The sequence below is a fragment of the Balaenoptera borealis genome (assembly GCF_965194805.1).
Source record: "Balaenoptera borealis genome assembly, chromosome: 16".
Lineage (NCBI taxonomy): Eukaryota > Metazoa > Chordata > Mammalia > Artiodactyla > Balaenopteridae > Balaenoptera > Balaenoptera borealis.
In genome coordinates this window covers 85,338,691-85,354,469 of record NC_138872.1, presented here as the reverse complement: position 1 = coordinate 85,354,469, position 15,779 = coordinate 85,338,691, and the positions used below count along the sequence as shown (strand labels likewise).

The window sequence follows — 15,779 nt, the reverse complement described above, 5'->3', positions numbered from 1 at the left end:
GGTCCCTGGGGGAAGGTCTGAGGGTGAAGTGTGTAACCAGAGACTGGGAGGTGGCTGGTGAGCTGTCCCCTCTCAGGGGCACAAGTACTTTTGTGACAACAGGGGTCCTGTGCCTTCTTCCCCTTGTGTCATAAAACATGTTGACAGACATGGACTTGAGGATCAAGATTTAATAAACTTTAAAATAGTTTACCGCTTCATTAAGGACATTCTAAAACAAAGCTGCCCTTTTCCTTATTGGTATGTGCGGCCCTGGCGATGCCATGAGCACCAGTGCCTTCGGTGCCGGTGCCTCGGTTCCTGTCACGCACTGCGCTTGCCACCGCGGACTGGGCAGCGTCAAACGTCAGCCCGTGGAAGAGGCAGGGCGTGTCTCGGTGTCGCCACGAAGCCAGTTTCGGCCTCACACGCCCCCTGAAATGGTCTCGGGGCCCCGGGGTGCCTCTGGGAGCCACACTCCGAGAAGCGCTTCCCAGCAGAGCTCGAGCTCTGCGTCCCTGAGTCTTACCAGGTCTCTCCTCTGGCTGACCAGCCAGGCTCGTGGTCCCTGGTCTGGCACCTTTAAGGGTTACACTTAGAAGCCCAGATGGGTTAATCATGGCATCACCACTGGTTTCACTTGTGCCTTTTGTTTTCCTCCCATGATGTGTCGAGTCATCTGCACTGAGTTGCTTGGAGTCAATTTCCTCCCGAGCCAGTGAGCGGGCGGGCGCGTTTCTCTTATGGAGAGAAAGCTCAGGGACGGCTTTGAAATGTCACGGACCTGAATTCTGGTTCTGGCCGCATCTCCAGTTGGTGGGAGAACTGGGGGCAGGTCTCTGCAGCCTCCTCGGGCTTCGTTTTCTCCCTCAGTGAATCCCTCCAACATCGCAGACGTCTGGGACGCCAAGGGGAGCAGTGAGTGATGGAGACCCGCTGTATGCCAGGCCCTGCGCTCAGCCGCTGGACGTGTGTTATTTAGTCCTTAGGGATTTACGAGAGAGATTTTTTTCTTTAGTTCTTTTCAGGTTTCCAGCAATAGCTCTGTTCTCAAACCCGAAATTTAGCACGTCATCTCACTGTTCTTTGAGACATGTACCTTGAAAATAATCTAAAACATGAGGGCTCCACTGGAGTTAACGATGAAGTTGTGCTATGAAAATGCTCTTGCACTTACTTACATGTGTATAATTTATGCATAGATAAAAAATTTTGTGTAGTAAACTGAAGCAGGCACTTTGGAATACAGTCTGGCAGGTCCTCAAAATGTTAAAGGGTTACCTTAACCGCCCAGCAGCTCCCTGGATCGTGAGGTCTCCGTGGAAACTCATCCACAAGGGTTCATGGCAGTGTTATTCATAGCAGCCCCCAAAGTGGAAACAGCTCACGTGTCCATCAGCTGCTGAGTGGAGAGAAAATGTGTTACAGCCACGGGGTGGAGGGTTATTCCGGCATAAAAAGGGATGAAGTGCTGACACCTGGTACAACATGGATGGCCCTTGAAAACATGATGCAAAGTGAAAGCAACCAGTCCCCAGAGACCACACATTGTGTGATTCTGTTGATAGGAAATGTCCAGAATAGGCAAATCCTTAGAGAAAGAAAATAGGCTGCCAGGGGCTGGGGGGTTCAAGGGAGTGGGGCTGCTCGCTGTCAAGGAGTTTCTTTCTGGGGTGACGACAATATTGTGCAATGAGGTGATGGTCACACAACTCTGGATGCACTAAAAACCACTGAATTGTACGCTTGAAACGGGTGAATTGTGTAGTGTGTGAATTATAGCTCAGTGAAGCTGATAAAAAAGCTTGTATGCACTGACACCTTTATCCAGGAGCACCTCAGAGCAGCTGCAGGAGCAGTGGCCAAGTGTGGTTTACGTGCCGTTGGGAGCCAGACAGGCGTGTGGGCCTCGGAGCCCTTCCACGCCTGGTGAAACCAGAGCCCGCGGTCAGCCTTAGACTGGCGTGGGGCTGCTAATAATCAGTTCATAATCCAGCCACGTCGACGCTTTTTTTTTTTTTGCGACGCTTTTTAAGAAAGAAAAATGTTTTGGTTTGTACCTGGAGGTCTTCATAAAATAAATATAATTCCCAGTAACATTTTGAATAAAAACAGCGGCCAGCAGGTTGAGCTAGTGCAGCAGCTCCACGTGCTGCGGCCGCCTGTGTGTTAGGAGGCGCCGGCGGTTCTAAAGGGGCGTACATGGCGTCACCGAGCAGAATGAGGCGGGTGTCCCTGCGCAGTTCTGGGAAGTCGCAGCCATGTGACTGTGGAGACCCCGGGCCCGAGTGGGGCTTGGGGCGCCGGGCCGCCGGGGGCACCCGCCTCTGGTCTTCATCCGGTAGAACAGCTTTGCGGGGAAAGTAGTTAACTTTGAGACTGGCTCTTTCACTCTGGGCCTTTAAGTGTCACAGAAAAGGATTTCTGTTTACATCCGTTTATCTTGGCGCCGCGGAATCCGATTGCCCGCTGGAAACCTCAGAGGCCCTTGAGGTTTTGCTGCCCAGATCCTTTTCCGGCGCGCCCGGCGCAGGCGCGGGACCGGCGTGTTTACAAACAGCTGCCTCCCCCCACCCCGCCCGGGCACCCTCCCTGCGCCTGTCCGTCCCCCTACGCCCGCCCCCCCCCCGTGGCCCCCTCCACAATCCCCTCCGCAATCCCCGCCCCCGCGGTCCCCGCCCCGCCCCCGCGCCCCCCCCCCCCCGTAATCCCCGCCCCGCCCCCGCGACCCTCCCGCGGCCCCCACCGCCTCCGCCCCGCCCCTCCCCGCCGCGGTCCCCATTTGGAGCGTCTGAGCGCGCTGCCCGGTTGGCCCGCTCGCCTGGCGGCTCAGCTGCAGAGGCTCGCAGGCCTCGGCCTGGGTCGGCCTCCTCCGGCTCTGGGCCCGTCCTCTCGAGGTGTGGGGAGCGAGCGGCTGCACCTGTAGGAGCGGCCCCGCCCTGCTCTGCTGACCCGCCCCCCCTCCTTCCCCTGGTGGCCGGGCGGGGGCGGGGGCGGGTTCTGCGGGGGTTTTTTCCCTGCGCTGAAGTCCTCCACCCAGAAAATGAATGATCTCTCTTGTTAAGAAAAATGCTGAAATTCAACCAGAGGAAGGGAGCAGCACAGAAAGAGAGCAGCTAATTTATACTAAGAGTAAGCTTTCAGCAGCTATTTCTTGAGGAAGGCGTTTCTTAATTTTTGTAGTACAGAGATCAAAACCAAAAGTAATTTGTGTTGTGGAATTTGGCCAAGGTTAGCGGAACCCTGTAGGAAATAAAAATTAAGCAACCAGCCTCAGAACCTAAACCACTTTTAACCATGACCTTCCAGCCCACTCCTGCTTCACCGCTGCGCGAGATTCAGTCCTAACTCACTTCGCAGTGTTAAGTGTCTTTTGAGTTGGGAGGTTGTCGAGTTGGCTGTTGGAAGGTCTTTGTGTTTCTGGCAAACTTTGGATCCTTCCTTGAGAGTGATTTATTCTGTTGCGAAGTTTCCAGCTGCAGCGTTTCCTCAGTTCCCCCGAGTGACCCAGAGAGGAAGGTGCCTGCGCAGTGGGGAGCCCTGCCTGGCTGGTCTGGGAGACCCACCGTCAGTGGGCACCTGTGGCCCTCGCACCCCCCAGCCCCACTCACACCCACCTGGTCCCTTTCCCCATCTGAAAACTTGGGAGAAATAAAAATTGGTTCATCTGCACAGAAAGGTGCGGCCCTCCGTGTTCTTTATAGTTTTCCTTCTGCCTACATCCGTGCCAGGGTGTTTTTTGGCTTTAAATTGTTGAGAGGAGGTTGACTGGACTTGTGCTTTAGTCTCGTGTCCATTGGGGCGGCTGTTTCCCTGCTCTCGGGCACATCTTCGGGGGATGGGTGCCATGTAACGTGTTCTTGGGTGTGCCTTCTGGGCGAGGCCCAGCCTGGTGCCCTGCCGCCGAGAGCCCTTCCTGTCCAGATTGCGGCTCTGGGTTTCCGGAAGCAGGCAGAGCCTGGAGGAGGACTTGAGGGAAGCATGGGCCCCCCGCCCGGATCTGCCCTCTGCTCAGAGGGAGATGCACCTGGTACTTCTGGGTTCAGGCCGGTTCGCTCATTGTTCTCCCTGGGACAAGGTGTGTTTCATAAATGAGTTAACCTTTTAAAATAGTGCCCCAGGATTTCACAGCACTGAGTTTCTCTTAGCGAGCACAGGTGTTCTTAAGAGACTGGCCTCTCTTTCCCTTTATTTTCCCCGGGATTACAGAAATATTACAATATATGTGCACTCTACAAAACTGAAATGTTTCAGAAAATAAAAATCGTGCAGTGACATTCTTGGAGAGGAGTCCATGTTTGCAGGTGCGTCTTCTCTGAACATGCCCGAGAGCTTGTCTGATGGGTGTGAGTACTTGTGACCCCTCCCCAGAAAGGTCCTTTGAAGCTCAGAGTGTCCTGCAGCTTGTTTTTTCTCCTGTCCCTCTGTGTCTCGGGCTCCTTTCTGTGTCACTGCATCGCTCGTGGCTGCACAGTGGACTGTTTGACGTGTCCTGTACTTGGTTGACCAGTTCCCCACCGAGGGCCAGAGAGCTGTTTCCAGTTTCTTAGTCTCCTGGGTCTGAAATCGCCTCTCTGAAGTGTCTAAACGGTCTGTGCTGAGGCCATGGAACCCTCAGGTTTGATTATTTTGGTTAAAATACACTTGTTAGGGTCATGAGCCACAAGATTTTAAGAACAGTGATAAAAATAGAACTGTCTCTGACATACACGCCGGACCTGCGCGGTGGGCTGGGAGCTCAGTACGTCCGTTCACCTCCACAGTGGTCCTGTGCAGTGTTGCTGTGTGGTGTTGCCGTGTGGTGTCACAGCCTTGCCGTCCCCACTTTGCAGATGGGAGACTGAGGTGGTTCTCCAGCAGAGCGGGTAGAACGGCTGGGCTGCACGTTCAGCAGGTGCCCACAGGGAGAGAGGCGGTACTGATGTCATTCGTGTTTTTTAAAGGTTTATTCATATCAAAGTAATATGTGCACGTGATCTAAGAAAGCAGAAGATTCTGCAGGGCTGGTGATGATGAAACAGCCCCTGGCCATGCCCAGCCTGTCCTCACGCCCCTCGGCACCTACTCACCCTCTGGTGTCTCAGTTTCAGATCATCATACACTGACTTCCTGTGGGATAAAGGACTTGGCTTTTCCTCCCACCCCATCGGCCCAACGAGATTGCATCAGAAGTGTTGGTTAGTGGCCTCAGTGTGGCTGTGTGATGGCCGCACTGCTCAGCCTCTCCCCGGCCTGTGCTCCCAGCAGTTACAGCGGCCCCTTCTCTGTTTGGTTAGATCTCCTGGTACCTGGGAAGACTGGCACATCCTTCCCATTTACGTCATCACCTGGAACCCAGGCCTCCTCCCGCCTGGCCCCGAGGTGCGGGGGGCGCCTCTGACCCTGGGATCGTCTTCCACACCATCCTGGGTATCCCCTCTCTCCCAGCTCCCCAGTCTTCCCTTTCCTGATCTGCTCCTTCCTTTTATTGGACAACATCTTCTAGTCCTGGGGAAGGGGACAGGAAAGGTAAATTTTTTAATAAAAACTTCCACACCTGAAAATTATCATTATTCTCCATTCACACTAGGTAGATGGTTATCCTGGGTAGAGAGTTCTAGGTTGGAAACGTTTTTGCTCAGAATTGATGTCGCTTTCTACCTTCGAGTGTGTCTGTTAAGAAGTCTGATGCTCCTGTGATCCTGGCCCTTTTGTACACAGTGTGTCCCCCTGGGGGCGGAGGGTGGACTTGGGTCTCCGGCATCCGCAGCACCGGCCCCGTCTCAGCGGGGTGCCTAGGAGGGGGCTGGACATTTAATGGGACCCTTTGGATCTGAAGACTCAGTTCCTACATTTCTAGGAAGTTACCTTCTTATTTCTGTGACGTTCTCTCCCCCTGCGTACTCTTCTTCTTTTCCCACCTTGCTCTTCCTCTGTCCGTCCCTTTCTCTTTTCTGCGTTCTGCTTTTCTCAAGTTTCTCCTTCCACCCTTTATTGAACTTTTATTTCTCCTCTTTTTAAAAATTGTAAGAGCATTTCCTTGTTCTCCAGATGTCCTCTTAATTGTGTCCTACTGTTGTGAATACAGCCTCTTCACCTCTTTGGGGCTGTGATCCTGCTTTGTTTTGCTTTCTCCCCGGCAACCCCCCTCCCCGCTGTCTGGCGTCCTCCGCGAGCCCCTCCTCTGTGTGTTCCCCGTGTCCTGTCTGGCCCAGCTGCCCTCCATCCAGGCAAACGAGGCACAGGGCCAGGGTGGAGGGGCCACGCTGCCCCCGCACCTGGGCGGCCCACGTTCCCACCTCCATTTCAGATCCATTCCCACTTCCTTTTTTTTTTTAATTATAATTTTTTTCTGTTGAAAAGTCCTTCTACAGCTTGGAATCGATTTGAGGCAAATTGTGCCATAAGCAGATTTTCTTTAAGTGGCTGAAGCGCTTTATAAACAAGTAACACTGAAAGAAAATGTTTCTGGTGCGGGACCAGCAGGACTTCCTTCCCAGGAGGCTGGCTCGGGAGGGGCAGGACCCAGAGCCTCCCGCCTGCGCGCTTTGCTGAGGCCCAGGCGGAGCCGGACCGCCAGGCGTCTGAGCGGGGCAGCAAGGGCCACGCCGTGGGGACGGCAGGAGCCCGGACGAGGCTCAGCACGTCTCTGGGGACAGTGGCCTCTGGTCAGATCTGCTTTTCTCAGCTCAGGCTCTCACCCTCGTAGTGGGCCTGGGCGCTCTCTCTCCGTCAGGCTGCTGTGAATACAGGGTGCGGTGTGGTTCCAGGTGTGTCTTGAGCGATCACAGGAGTCATGTTCTGGGCCTGGACTGTCCCAGGGCCTGGCACGTTTGTCCTGGTGAGACGGTGGCCCAGATGCAGGGCAGCTGCTGGCGGGACCGGCCAGCCATGAGCCATCTCCACTCCTGACCCGAAGCCCTTCTTGCCTGAACGGAAATGTGACTTAGGAATTGTTTTTCCGTAAAAGGGGGGTTGGGGGGGGGGTCAGTGACTGATGTCCTAAAGTGCGTCTTCCACGTCGTTCCCACTTGCAACCTCAAGGTGGGAAGAACGGTGTTTATCACGTGAGGTCGGGTAGTTCCAGGCTGCTTGGCCTCTGCTGCTTTACCCCGTCCGCAAATCAGACTTCCCCCACCCCGGGCACTTGGGGGGCCCTGCAGCGGGCAGCTCTTTGCTGAAGCCTGGCGTCCCAGGGGGCCCGGCATTTCCTCTCCCCCGCCCCTCTAGAGAGGACGTGTGTGTTTATACTGTAGGAATCTTTCCTATTTTGCTGATCGTCAGGGACTTTGCAGAGGACTAGGAAACTCCCTCGGGGGACACTCAGTGTCTTGGTCGGTTTCCCCAGGGTGGGACACGCCCCCCAGACGCCCAGACCCCCCCGCCCCACACACACCCCCACGAGGCCCGCCTTTGACTTGCGTGTTCTCAGCCCAGAGACGTCCTGCTCACCTCCTTCCTCCTCTGCTCCTGCCCTCCGGACGTGTGACGCCAGGGCGGCGGGGTACCAGGCACAGCCCTCTGGGCCGAGGCCGGCCTGCAGTGACAGCTGAATGGGGTTTATTGAGGTCTGTGCGGCGGTGTGCACGAACGCACGTTCTCCAGGCCGGGCCTGCTGGGCCCTCGGCATCAGCGGTGCCCTGTCCCCGCGGACGCTTCCCCAGGAAGGGTTTGTCAGCACAAGCCTGCCACGTCGTAGAAAGTGGCGTGGAGGCTGCCCGGCCTCTCCTCCCGTTTGCGAGCCGGCCTTGCCAGCCCGCTGTTCATTATTTCCACTAGAAATCATTCTGTGGGGGATGACAGACTTTTCTCTGGGTTTTGCTTTTTGAGAGTTAGATATAAATTTCCTATGATCTTTTACAAAATATGGACTTGGGACAGACAGTGGATCCCCGGTGCCCAAGCCCAGAAGTCGCTGTCTGTCGTCTGCACTGGTCAGGGTGCCCCGTGGGTCACAGAGGTCAGATGTCAGCGAGGTTTTCCCAGATAAGCCCTGCACTGTCTGTTTCCACCAACCTGGACGTTTCCTGATCTGTCCTGAGGCCAGTGTGTTTCCGGGGGACGGTTCTCGCCCCCTGTGGTCAGAGCATGGGCCAGGCGTGGTGTTTCGGTTCACCTGTGTGCAAGTCCAGAAGGGGCGCTGAACGTGTCTGGGACTGGAGCTGGCGCACCGGCGCTTCCGTGCTGGCGCGTCCTGCAGCACCACGTCGTTGGAGGAAGCAGGGCAGAGAGGCTTCAGGAAGCCCCTCCCCCCAGCCCCCATCAGGGTTGCACCTTCATTGAGCCACTGTGTGCCATGGCATTTGGTTCCCGGATGGATGCATTTGGAAGACCTGACGCTGAGTGTGTGAGCATGTCACTAGTAAGACGCCTTCTCTCCCCTCCTGCCTTACTTTATAAGCTTGGGTTTTGTATGTTTCGTTCAAAATGAAATTCAGAAAGAGCTGCTTTTATTACTGCATCCTACCTTAACGGTTGTTGGTTAAAATTTCTATACTCACAGGACTTACTGTCTCCATGTTTGGGGAATCTAGTGGGGAGGAGAACAAGAATTCTCAAAAAAAAAAAAAAAAAAAAAGATTCCTTATAATTTCTACATAGATTGCAGATTCCTGACCAAAAAGGGGTAATTACCGACTGTAGCGGAATTCACCATTCATATCAACTGCCAGGTTCTTCCCAGTCTCAGTGTTTTATTTTTTCGTTCTTCCCTTCCCGTGTTTAGTAACTATCTCCTGAGCCCCTCCTTCAAAGCCACAGACGGCTGCCCCTTCGGAGGAGCTGGGCAGGGAAGCCAGTGATGGCAGCTCAGCCGGAGAGGAGGCGCTGCGTGTGCGTCCGGGAAAGTGGCACAAAGAGCTTTCACATGAGCTTGACTTGTGGGGATTTGGGGGGCGTCTTGTCATTTGGACAATGGCGGGACCGCCTGGGCGCGTTGGGAGAATGGAGGGCGACTTCCGGGGGTGCTGGTGGGTGCGGGCAGGCTGGCCTCAGCACTTACGGGGATAAGCGGAAGGAGGCCGGCAACCCCGGGCTCTCGGTCAGCTCTCAGCAGGGACACTTTTTACCTGGGTTTGGGACCCACTTTCAGAGCTTGTGTGGATTTTCTCGGAATACTTGTAACTTACGAGATCAAAATTGCGACATGGTTTGAAGACCGCAGCCCACCTTGTTAGCAGCGGGAACTGGGCCTCGCCCGTGGCTGGCGGGCCCCGCTGTGCCAGCTGCAGGGCAGCGGGGACAGACCGCAGACAGCTCGGGCCGTGCGGGCTGAGACCCGGAGTGGGAGCTCCGATGTTTCCCGCCCACGGATTGGCTTGCAGTTTCCAACCGGAGAGGAGCCCCCCCCCCCCCCCCCCGCCCCGGAACCCGTGGGCTGAGGCGGCGACCTTGACGGTGGGCGCCACAGGCCTGGGAACTGGTCTGGGAGGCGGGCACTGTGCTTCCCCGCGTCCTGGCCTCTCCTCGGGCGCCATCGTGTGGCCGTCACCCGCCCAAGTCCCCTGGCCGCCCTCGGTGCGGTGTCAGGACAGTGGGTGTGGGGCAGTGCCATGAGCTCCGGCCCCCCGCGCCGTCCGGGGGTCCGGACATCCTGTAGCACCGGGCCCGCCTCCTCGGCTCAGGGTCAGAACTCAGGACGTGTCCTTTCTCTCCGCAGTGTCCCCAACTCCTGCCCGGCCAGCCCCCGAGGGGCCGGGTCCTCCGGCTACCGCTTCGTCCAGAACGTGACCTCGGACCTGCAGCTGGCGGCGGAGTTCGCCGCGAAGGCCGCCTCGGAGCAGCAGGCCGACGCGTCCGGAGGCGACAGCCCCAAGGTCTCAGCCCTCGGCGCGTTGGCCGGTGCCCGGGCGTGGGGTGCCGGCGTCCCTGCCCCTCCCTCCCTCGCCCTCCCCTCGTCCCGTCCACGGGGGCGGGATGGCTCCGAGCATAATTACAGTCTCTGAGAAGAATGTCAGACTTCTGCCTTACAGCTTTGTCTTAGTTCGTTCCCATCTGACAACTGTTTTTAAATCAATTTGCAGAGGAGGTGAGAAATTTCAGAATTAAACTATGAATAAACCTAATTTTTACCCCCATGAGGGAGACACAGCTCTTCCTAGCTTAAACCACGTGGATTAAACAAGAGGAGGTCGTGGGGATTGGTTTTAGCGGAGACCCTGCAAATCCGCGCCCTCGTTGGAGGGTTTTCTCCATGAGCAGGTGGCCTGGCAGGGGGTCGGACCGGAAGCGTCTTTCCGGGCTAACCCCACACTGGCTGTGTCCTCAGGACGAGTCGAAGCCGCCGTACTCCTACGCACAACTGATCGTGCAGGCCATCTCCTCGGCGCAGGACCGGCAGCTGACGCTGAGCGGCATCTATGCGCACATCACGAAGCATTACCCGTACTACCGGACAGCCGACAAGGGCTGGCAGGTGCGGCGCGCCTGGGCCCCGACTTTACGAGCCCCGGGGGCTGGGGGCTCGTTCCCCGGACGGCCGCGCCGTGTCCAGAGTGAGCACCCCCTGGGGTCCGGAAACGTTCCCACGCTCGGTGCGCCGGCGTCTCCTGCGCCAACACGCTGTCCCTGCTCTTTCCAGACGGTTTCTTGTGTGGGTTCACAAGACCGTCGCCGGCCTTGGCCACAGCCAGCACGTCACAGCCGCTCAGGTCTCCTCCGTGGCCACTCTGTCCCGTTGGCTAGTTGGTTCAGTACGAGCTCTGAGCTGGGCGTCTCCCAGGCCAGGGCTTGTCCTTCTGTTTCGCTTCCTGTATAAGGGGTGGTCGTGAGCCTGTGCTGAGTTTTCACAAGAAAAACCACGGTGAAACCCCTGTCCTTCCCGAGTGAGCCACCCCCCGCCCCCGAGGAGACTTCTCCGGCCCAGACCCGGGGCCGTGGTCTCCCAGCTGCTGTGCTCAGGTCTGACCCACCGTGACCAGTGACTCTCTCTGCTTTGCCCACAGAATTCCATCCGCCACAACCTCTCTCTGAACCGCTACTTCATTAAGGTCCCTCGCTCCCAGGAGGAGCCCGGGAAGGGGTCCTTTTGGCGGATAGACCCCGCCTCCGAGGCCAAGCTCGTGGAGCAGGCGTTCCGGAAACGGAGGCAGCGGGGCGTCTCCTGCTTCCGCACCCCCTTCGGGCCGCTGTCGTCCAGGTAAGTCCCCGCCCCACCGCCCCCGGGGGCCGTGGCCACTCAAACCTCCTCACTGGTTTTTGGAGAGACCGGCTCAGGCCTGGCCAGCCCTGCGGTAGGCAGTGAGCAGGCACGGCAGCTGGTCCTCCACGTCGGTTCTCAGACGCTGGGCTGACGTGCAGTGGGAATGGGGGGAAATGGAGGAACAGAGGCGGACGAGGGCCCCCTCCTGCTCATCTGACTCGACCACCTCTTACAGGCCCTGTCTCCAAGGAAGGCCCCCTTCTGAGGCCCTGGAGGGTAGGACCCCAGCATGTCTTTGGGGGACACGGTTCAACCCCGTGACCAACACTGCTTGTCACGTGTAGACAAGCCTGCCGGCCAGCTGGGAATAGTGACTGGGCCTGCGCTGTGTGTCCAGCGCTGCCCAGGGAACCCCCGTAAAGAGTGTCCGTAAGGGGGCCCGTCCTCAAGGTCACACTGGTCGTTGGGAACCTGTTCTTGTGCTGGTAGAACTTGCATTGGGGCGGGTGGGGCTCGGGAAGGGAGCCCCCAGGCCAGGAGGAGAGCTCAGCCAAAGCTTGGTATGCGCCACGTCTCAGGGAGAGAAGGCAGGGGTGCCTGTGCTGGGGATGGAGGAGCAAAGCCGGATTAGACAGGCCCCGATGGGAGTTCGGACCCTCACGGTGAGAGTCAGGGCCGTCACAGACGCGAGGACTGGAGAGTGACCCGGTGGCTGCCAGGTTGAGCGTCAGACCAGTCAGATGAGGCGGCTAGGCCTGGGTCGGGGACGGTCTTGCTGTCCAGCCCATCCCGGCAATGCTCTGGGCAGGAGCTGGGCAAGGTGCTTGATTTTAGAGCCAGGCGAAGTGTTCTGTGGATTATTATCTGTGCGAGACAAAACGGCTGGGTTCCCAACATGTGCTTTGCTCTCCGGGTGTCAATTTGTCCAGGGGGAGGTTGGTGCCCATCCCAGCAAAGCTGCTGTTTATCACCCAGAAGCCCGAGCTGCTTTCCTGGGAGGCTGGCCCGGGCCTTCAGGAGGTAAACGCTCTGGATCGTGGCCTTCGCTGGGCCTTTAAATGCTGGGTGATGTTACGTGTACCAGGTGGAGTGCCAGGGTCGGAAGTCCCTCGCGAGGACAGAGAAGCATCAGGAAAAGTTGGGCAAAGGCAGCGTGTAGGGCACGGGTGTTGAGACGTCTCCCGTTCTGATAAGTGCCGTCTTCGTTTCTTGTCGTACGTACTCACTGCTGTGGTCCTGTCTCCCCCCTCCTAGGAGCGCCCCAGCTTCACCCACCCACCCCGGGCTCATGTCCCCGCGTTCCAGTGGCCTGCAGACTCCAGAGTGCCTGTCCCGGGAGGGCTCACCCATTCCGCATGACCCTGACTTTGGGGCAAAGTTAGCTTCTGTTCCCGAGTATCGGTATTCCCAAAGCGCACCCGGTAAGAAGGGTCTTGTCCTCTGGTCTGATGTGGCGGAACTCGGAGCCGCGCCCCACCCAGGAAGGGAGCACGCGGGGGTCTCCGCTGACCCGCGTCCTCCTCCGCAGGCTCTCCTGTCAGCGCCCAGCCGGTGATCATGGCCGTGCCGCCCCGACCGCCCAATCTGGTGGCCAAGCCCGTGGCCTACATGCCGGCTTCCCTAGTGACGGCCCAGCAGCCCTCGGGCCACGCCATCCACGTGGTGCAGCAGGCGCCCCCTGTCACCATGCTCAGGGTGGTCACCACCTCCGCCAGCTCTGCCAACGGATACATCCTCGCCAGCCAGGCCTCGGCGGGGGGCGCCCACGAAGCGGCGGGCACGGCCGTGCTGGACCTGGGCAGCGAGGCGAGAGGTAACGTCGCCAAGCGGTCCCTCGGCGGGGACGTGGGTCTCCAGAAGGTGGAGCCGTCAGCTTGGGCCAGGGGGGCTGCAGAGCCCAGGCGTGGGGCACAGGCTATTCTGGGCGACAGTGGCTCCCGGGCTGCGGCTGCTCCTCCCCACTCCTGTTCTTGGGGAAGCGCGTCCTATGAAGCAGCACTGATTATCCTCTGCAACGCTGTTCCCTGTGTGCAGCACCTCACATGCCCAGCGCCCCCAGCTGCCCCTGAACTAGGTACGGGGACTCAGATTGGAGTTGGAGGAAGAGTCCTGTAGAACCCCCAGCAGGGGTCCTTAGAAGGCATTCAAAGTAAAAAAACAAAGTCCTGAGTTAGAAATCTGGGTCCCGGAGAATTAATGAGGTAAATGTTGAAAATGCAACCAGTGCTGTCAGAGACCCTCGAGGGAACGCTTTTGCATGAAGCAGCCTCCTACTGAACGCTGATGGCTGATCTCAGCGGCTACGTCTTCTGTAATACCGTCCCAACGACACATGCGCTTTGGGAAAAGAAAACTAAGTTATGGCTGCTCCAAGTGCAAGTCCTTTCATTCCAAATAATACACTTTTTCTCTTAGATTAAACTTGCTTTGGTTAAAGTGCAAGGTATTTAAATTTTTTCCTAAAGCCCTATTGCTTGTTTTTCTCTTGTTTCAAAACATTCCATCACTGGAAGTTTTCTGTTGAGAACCAGGGTCTTTTCCCAGTGTCCCTGCTTCAGTGCCCCCCTCCCCACGTGGACAGGCTCAGGCTGAGACGCCTGTGAGTGCCACCGCGGGTGCCATGAATGTGGCTCTGACGCACCCTGTCCCCGCAGGCTTGGAAGAGAAGCCCACCATCGCGTTTGCCGCCATCCCTGCCGCCAGCCGAGTGATCCAGACGGTGGCCAGCCAGATGGCCCCAGGGGTCCCCGGACACACGGTCACCATCCTGCAGCCGGCCACACCAGTGACCATCGGGCAGCACCACCTTCCGGTCCGGGCCGTCACTCAGAACGGCAAGCACACCGTCCCCACGAGTAGTCTAGCCGGCAGCGCTTACGGTGAGGCCCTGCCCGGCGTCCACTTCCTGGCCTTAAGCTCTGGGGTCTGACCAGGGTCAGTGCAGCAAGAACATTTTCCCAGTTAATGCGGTCATCCATTCGGGGTATCGAGCACCTGCTATGTGCCAGGCACTGGGGTGCGATGCCAGGGTAGCCCCGAGGGAGCAGGCAAAATCCCCAGGTCACGGAGCTCATGCCCTGCTAGGGGGACAGAGGTCGGAGAGGGAAGTGAAACGGCACTGGCGCCCTGAGCGCCACGCAGGAGGGTGTGGGGAGGTCTCGGGGGAGAGAGCTCCATGGTGCGGGCAGGCCCTGCCGGAGGGGAGGCGGGAGCCAGCGGGCTGTCTAGAGGGACCCACAGCACACAAGCAGCGGCATGAGGAGGAGACAGGGACGGAGGCCCCTGGGGCGGGGAGTGGGCCGGGGTCCGGGAGGGGCTGGCGGCCAAGTGCTGCCGCTGGCTTTACCCAGAGGCGCCCGGCGTGCCAGGGAGCTGGGCCCCTACGTCCCTTGGCCCTCGTGTGGCCACGCAGGACAGACGAGCGCTGCTCCCAGCCGGCCTCCCAACGTGACTCTTTCTCCTCCGCCCTAGCCCTCGCCAGCCCCCTGCAGCTCCTCGCGGCTCAGGCTAGCTCGTCCACCCCGGTGGTGGTCACGCGTGTGCGCGAGGTGGGGCCTGAGGAGCCGGCAGCAGCGGCGGCCCCCAGCACCGCCGCCACCGCCCCCTCCGCTTCGCCCCCCGGGGAACCCGAGGTCAAGAGGTCCCGAGTGGAGGAGCCCCTGGGGACCGTGACCACGCAGGCCGGGGCGATTGCGGCTGCCGGCCCACAGGGCCCCGGGACCGGGGAGTGACGTCGCCCGCGTGGAGGTGGAGCGGGACACACGCCAGAAGGAGTTCCGGAGCTGGGCCGAGGCGGCCGACACCACCGCCGCTCGGGACCGAGATGAGGGGGCTCCACGCGGACCGCGCTCGGTGCCACACGGGCAGGACTTCTCCGTCCACGTGCACCCGGACACACGCATCCTCCCGGCATCTTGTCTCCTGCCCCCGCTCTGGTTTAAGACAAAAACCCATAAACATGTTCAGACAGCTGATTGTACGGTTCTGGGAATTCTTTGTTTTCGTTTCCTTCTCCCCCGGCAGCACCTTTTCTCCCCGTGCCTTTCGTCAAGGGCGTGGGGAGAAGGTTGTAGCTCAGCGTCTCCGGGAACACGTCCCGGCGGCCCCGACCCCGCACAGGAGCCAGGCTCCCAGAGCAGCCTTCGCCCCGAGGGCGAGACAGAGACGCAGCCTGGTGCGGACGGGCCTCCGAAGGAGAGCACGGGCCTGGGGATCCAGCCCTGTTTGCAAGAGATTGGAAAGAGGCGAGAGAAAGGCAGCACCGCCGGATTTCAGACTGTCCTATGGTTTCTTCTTCTAAAAGCGACATAGAAAGTATTGGCATTAATGGGACGGAGGGGAGGCGCCTGGTTTGGCTTTGGGCCCCAGGTGTTTCTGGTTTTGCTGAAACACAGAATTCAGGCTTCATCGTCAACCTGAGACAGACACAGAAGGGATCATCTGTTTTTGCGGTTTTCATCTGTAGACAGTTTAGCAGCTGTAGGTCTGGGCTTCTTACTGGCATTAATCCCACGGAGAGTAAACTTGCCGCCCTGTCTGTTAACTTCAAGAAAGACTGACGGCCTCCCGGACTGGTGTTCAAGGCAGAAAGCTGTTCACACGAAAGACCCACCTGAGCCAGCGGCCGCAGCGTCTGGCCTGCGTCCCGGCCACACGGGGGACACGCGGCCACTGGTCCTCG

At 58.5% G+C, this 15,779-nt stretch overlaps 1 protein-coding gene and 1 long non-coding RNA gene across 4 annotated transcripts in view; one reads left to right on the top strand and one right to left on the bottom strand.

Annotated features, from left to right (window-relative positions):
* Nucleotides 1-15,070, top strand: part of FOXK1 (forkhead box K1) — a gene marked incomplete at its 5' end in the record, with an annotated part of 60,344 nt that extends 45,274 nt beyond the window's left edge. For all 3 annotated transcript variants that reach the window (XM_082361425.1, XM_082361424.1, XM_082361426.1), the window contains 7 exons: nt 9,617-9,773; nt 10,226-10,372; nt 10,902-11,095; nt 12,353-12,519; nt 12,627-12,911; nt 13,753-13,977; nt 14,570-15,070. In XM_082361425.1, the coding sequence (XP_082217551.1) occupies nt 9,617-9,773; nt 10,226-10,372; nt 10,902-11,095; nt 12,353-12,519; nt 12,627-12,911; nt 13,753-13,977; nt 14,570-14,829 (1,435 nt within the window). In that variant the 3' untranslated portion in view covers nt 14,830-15,070. The remainder of the gene's footprint in view (nt 1-9,616; nt 9,774-10,225; nt 10,373-10,901; nt 11,096-12,352; nt 12,520-12,626; nt 12,912-13,752; nt 13,978-14,569) is intronic.
* Nucleotides 156-2,543, bottom strand: LOC309613904. Its single transcript, XR_014235937.1, has 2 exons — nt 2,040-2,543; nt 156-1,378 (listed from the first exon to the last, which is right to left on the bottom strand). It is a non-coding gene; the product is annotated as an uncharacterized lncRNA (long non-coding RNA).
* Nucleotides 15,071-15,779: the final 709 nt, after the last annotated feature.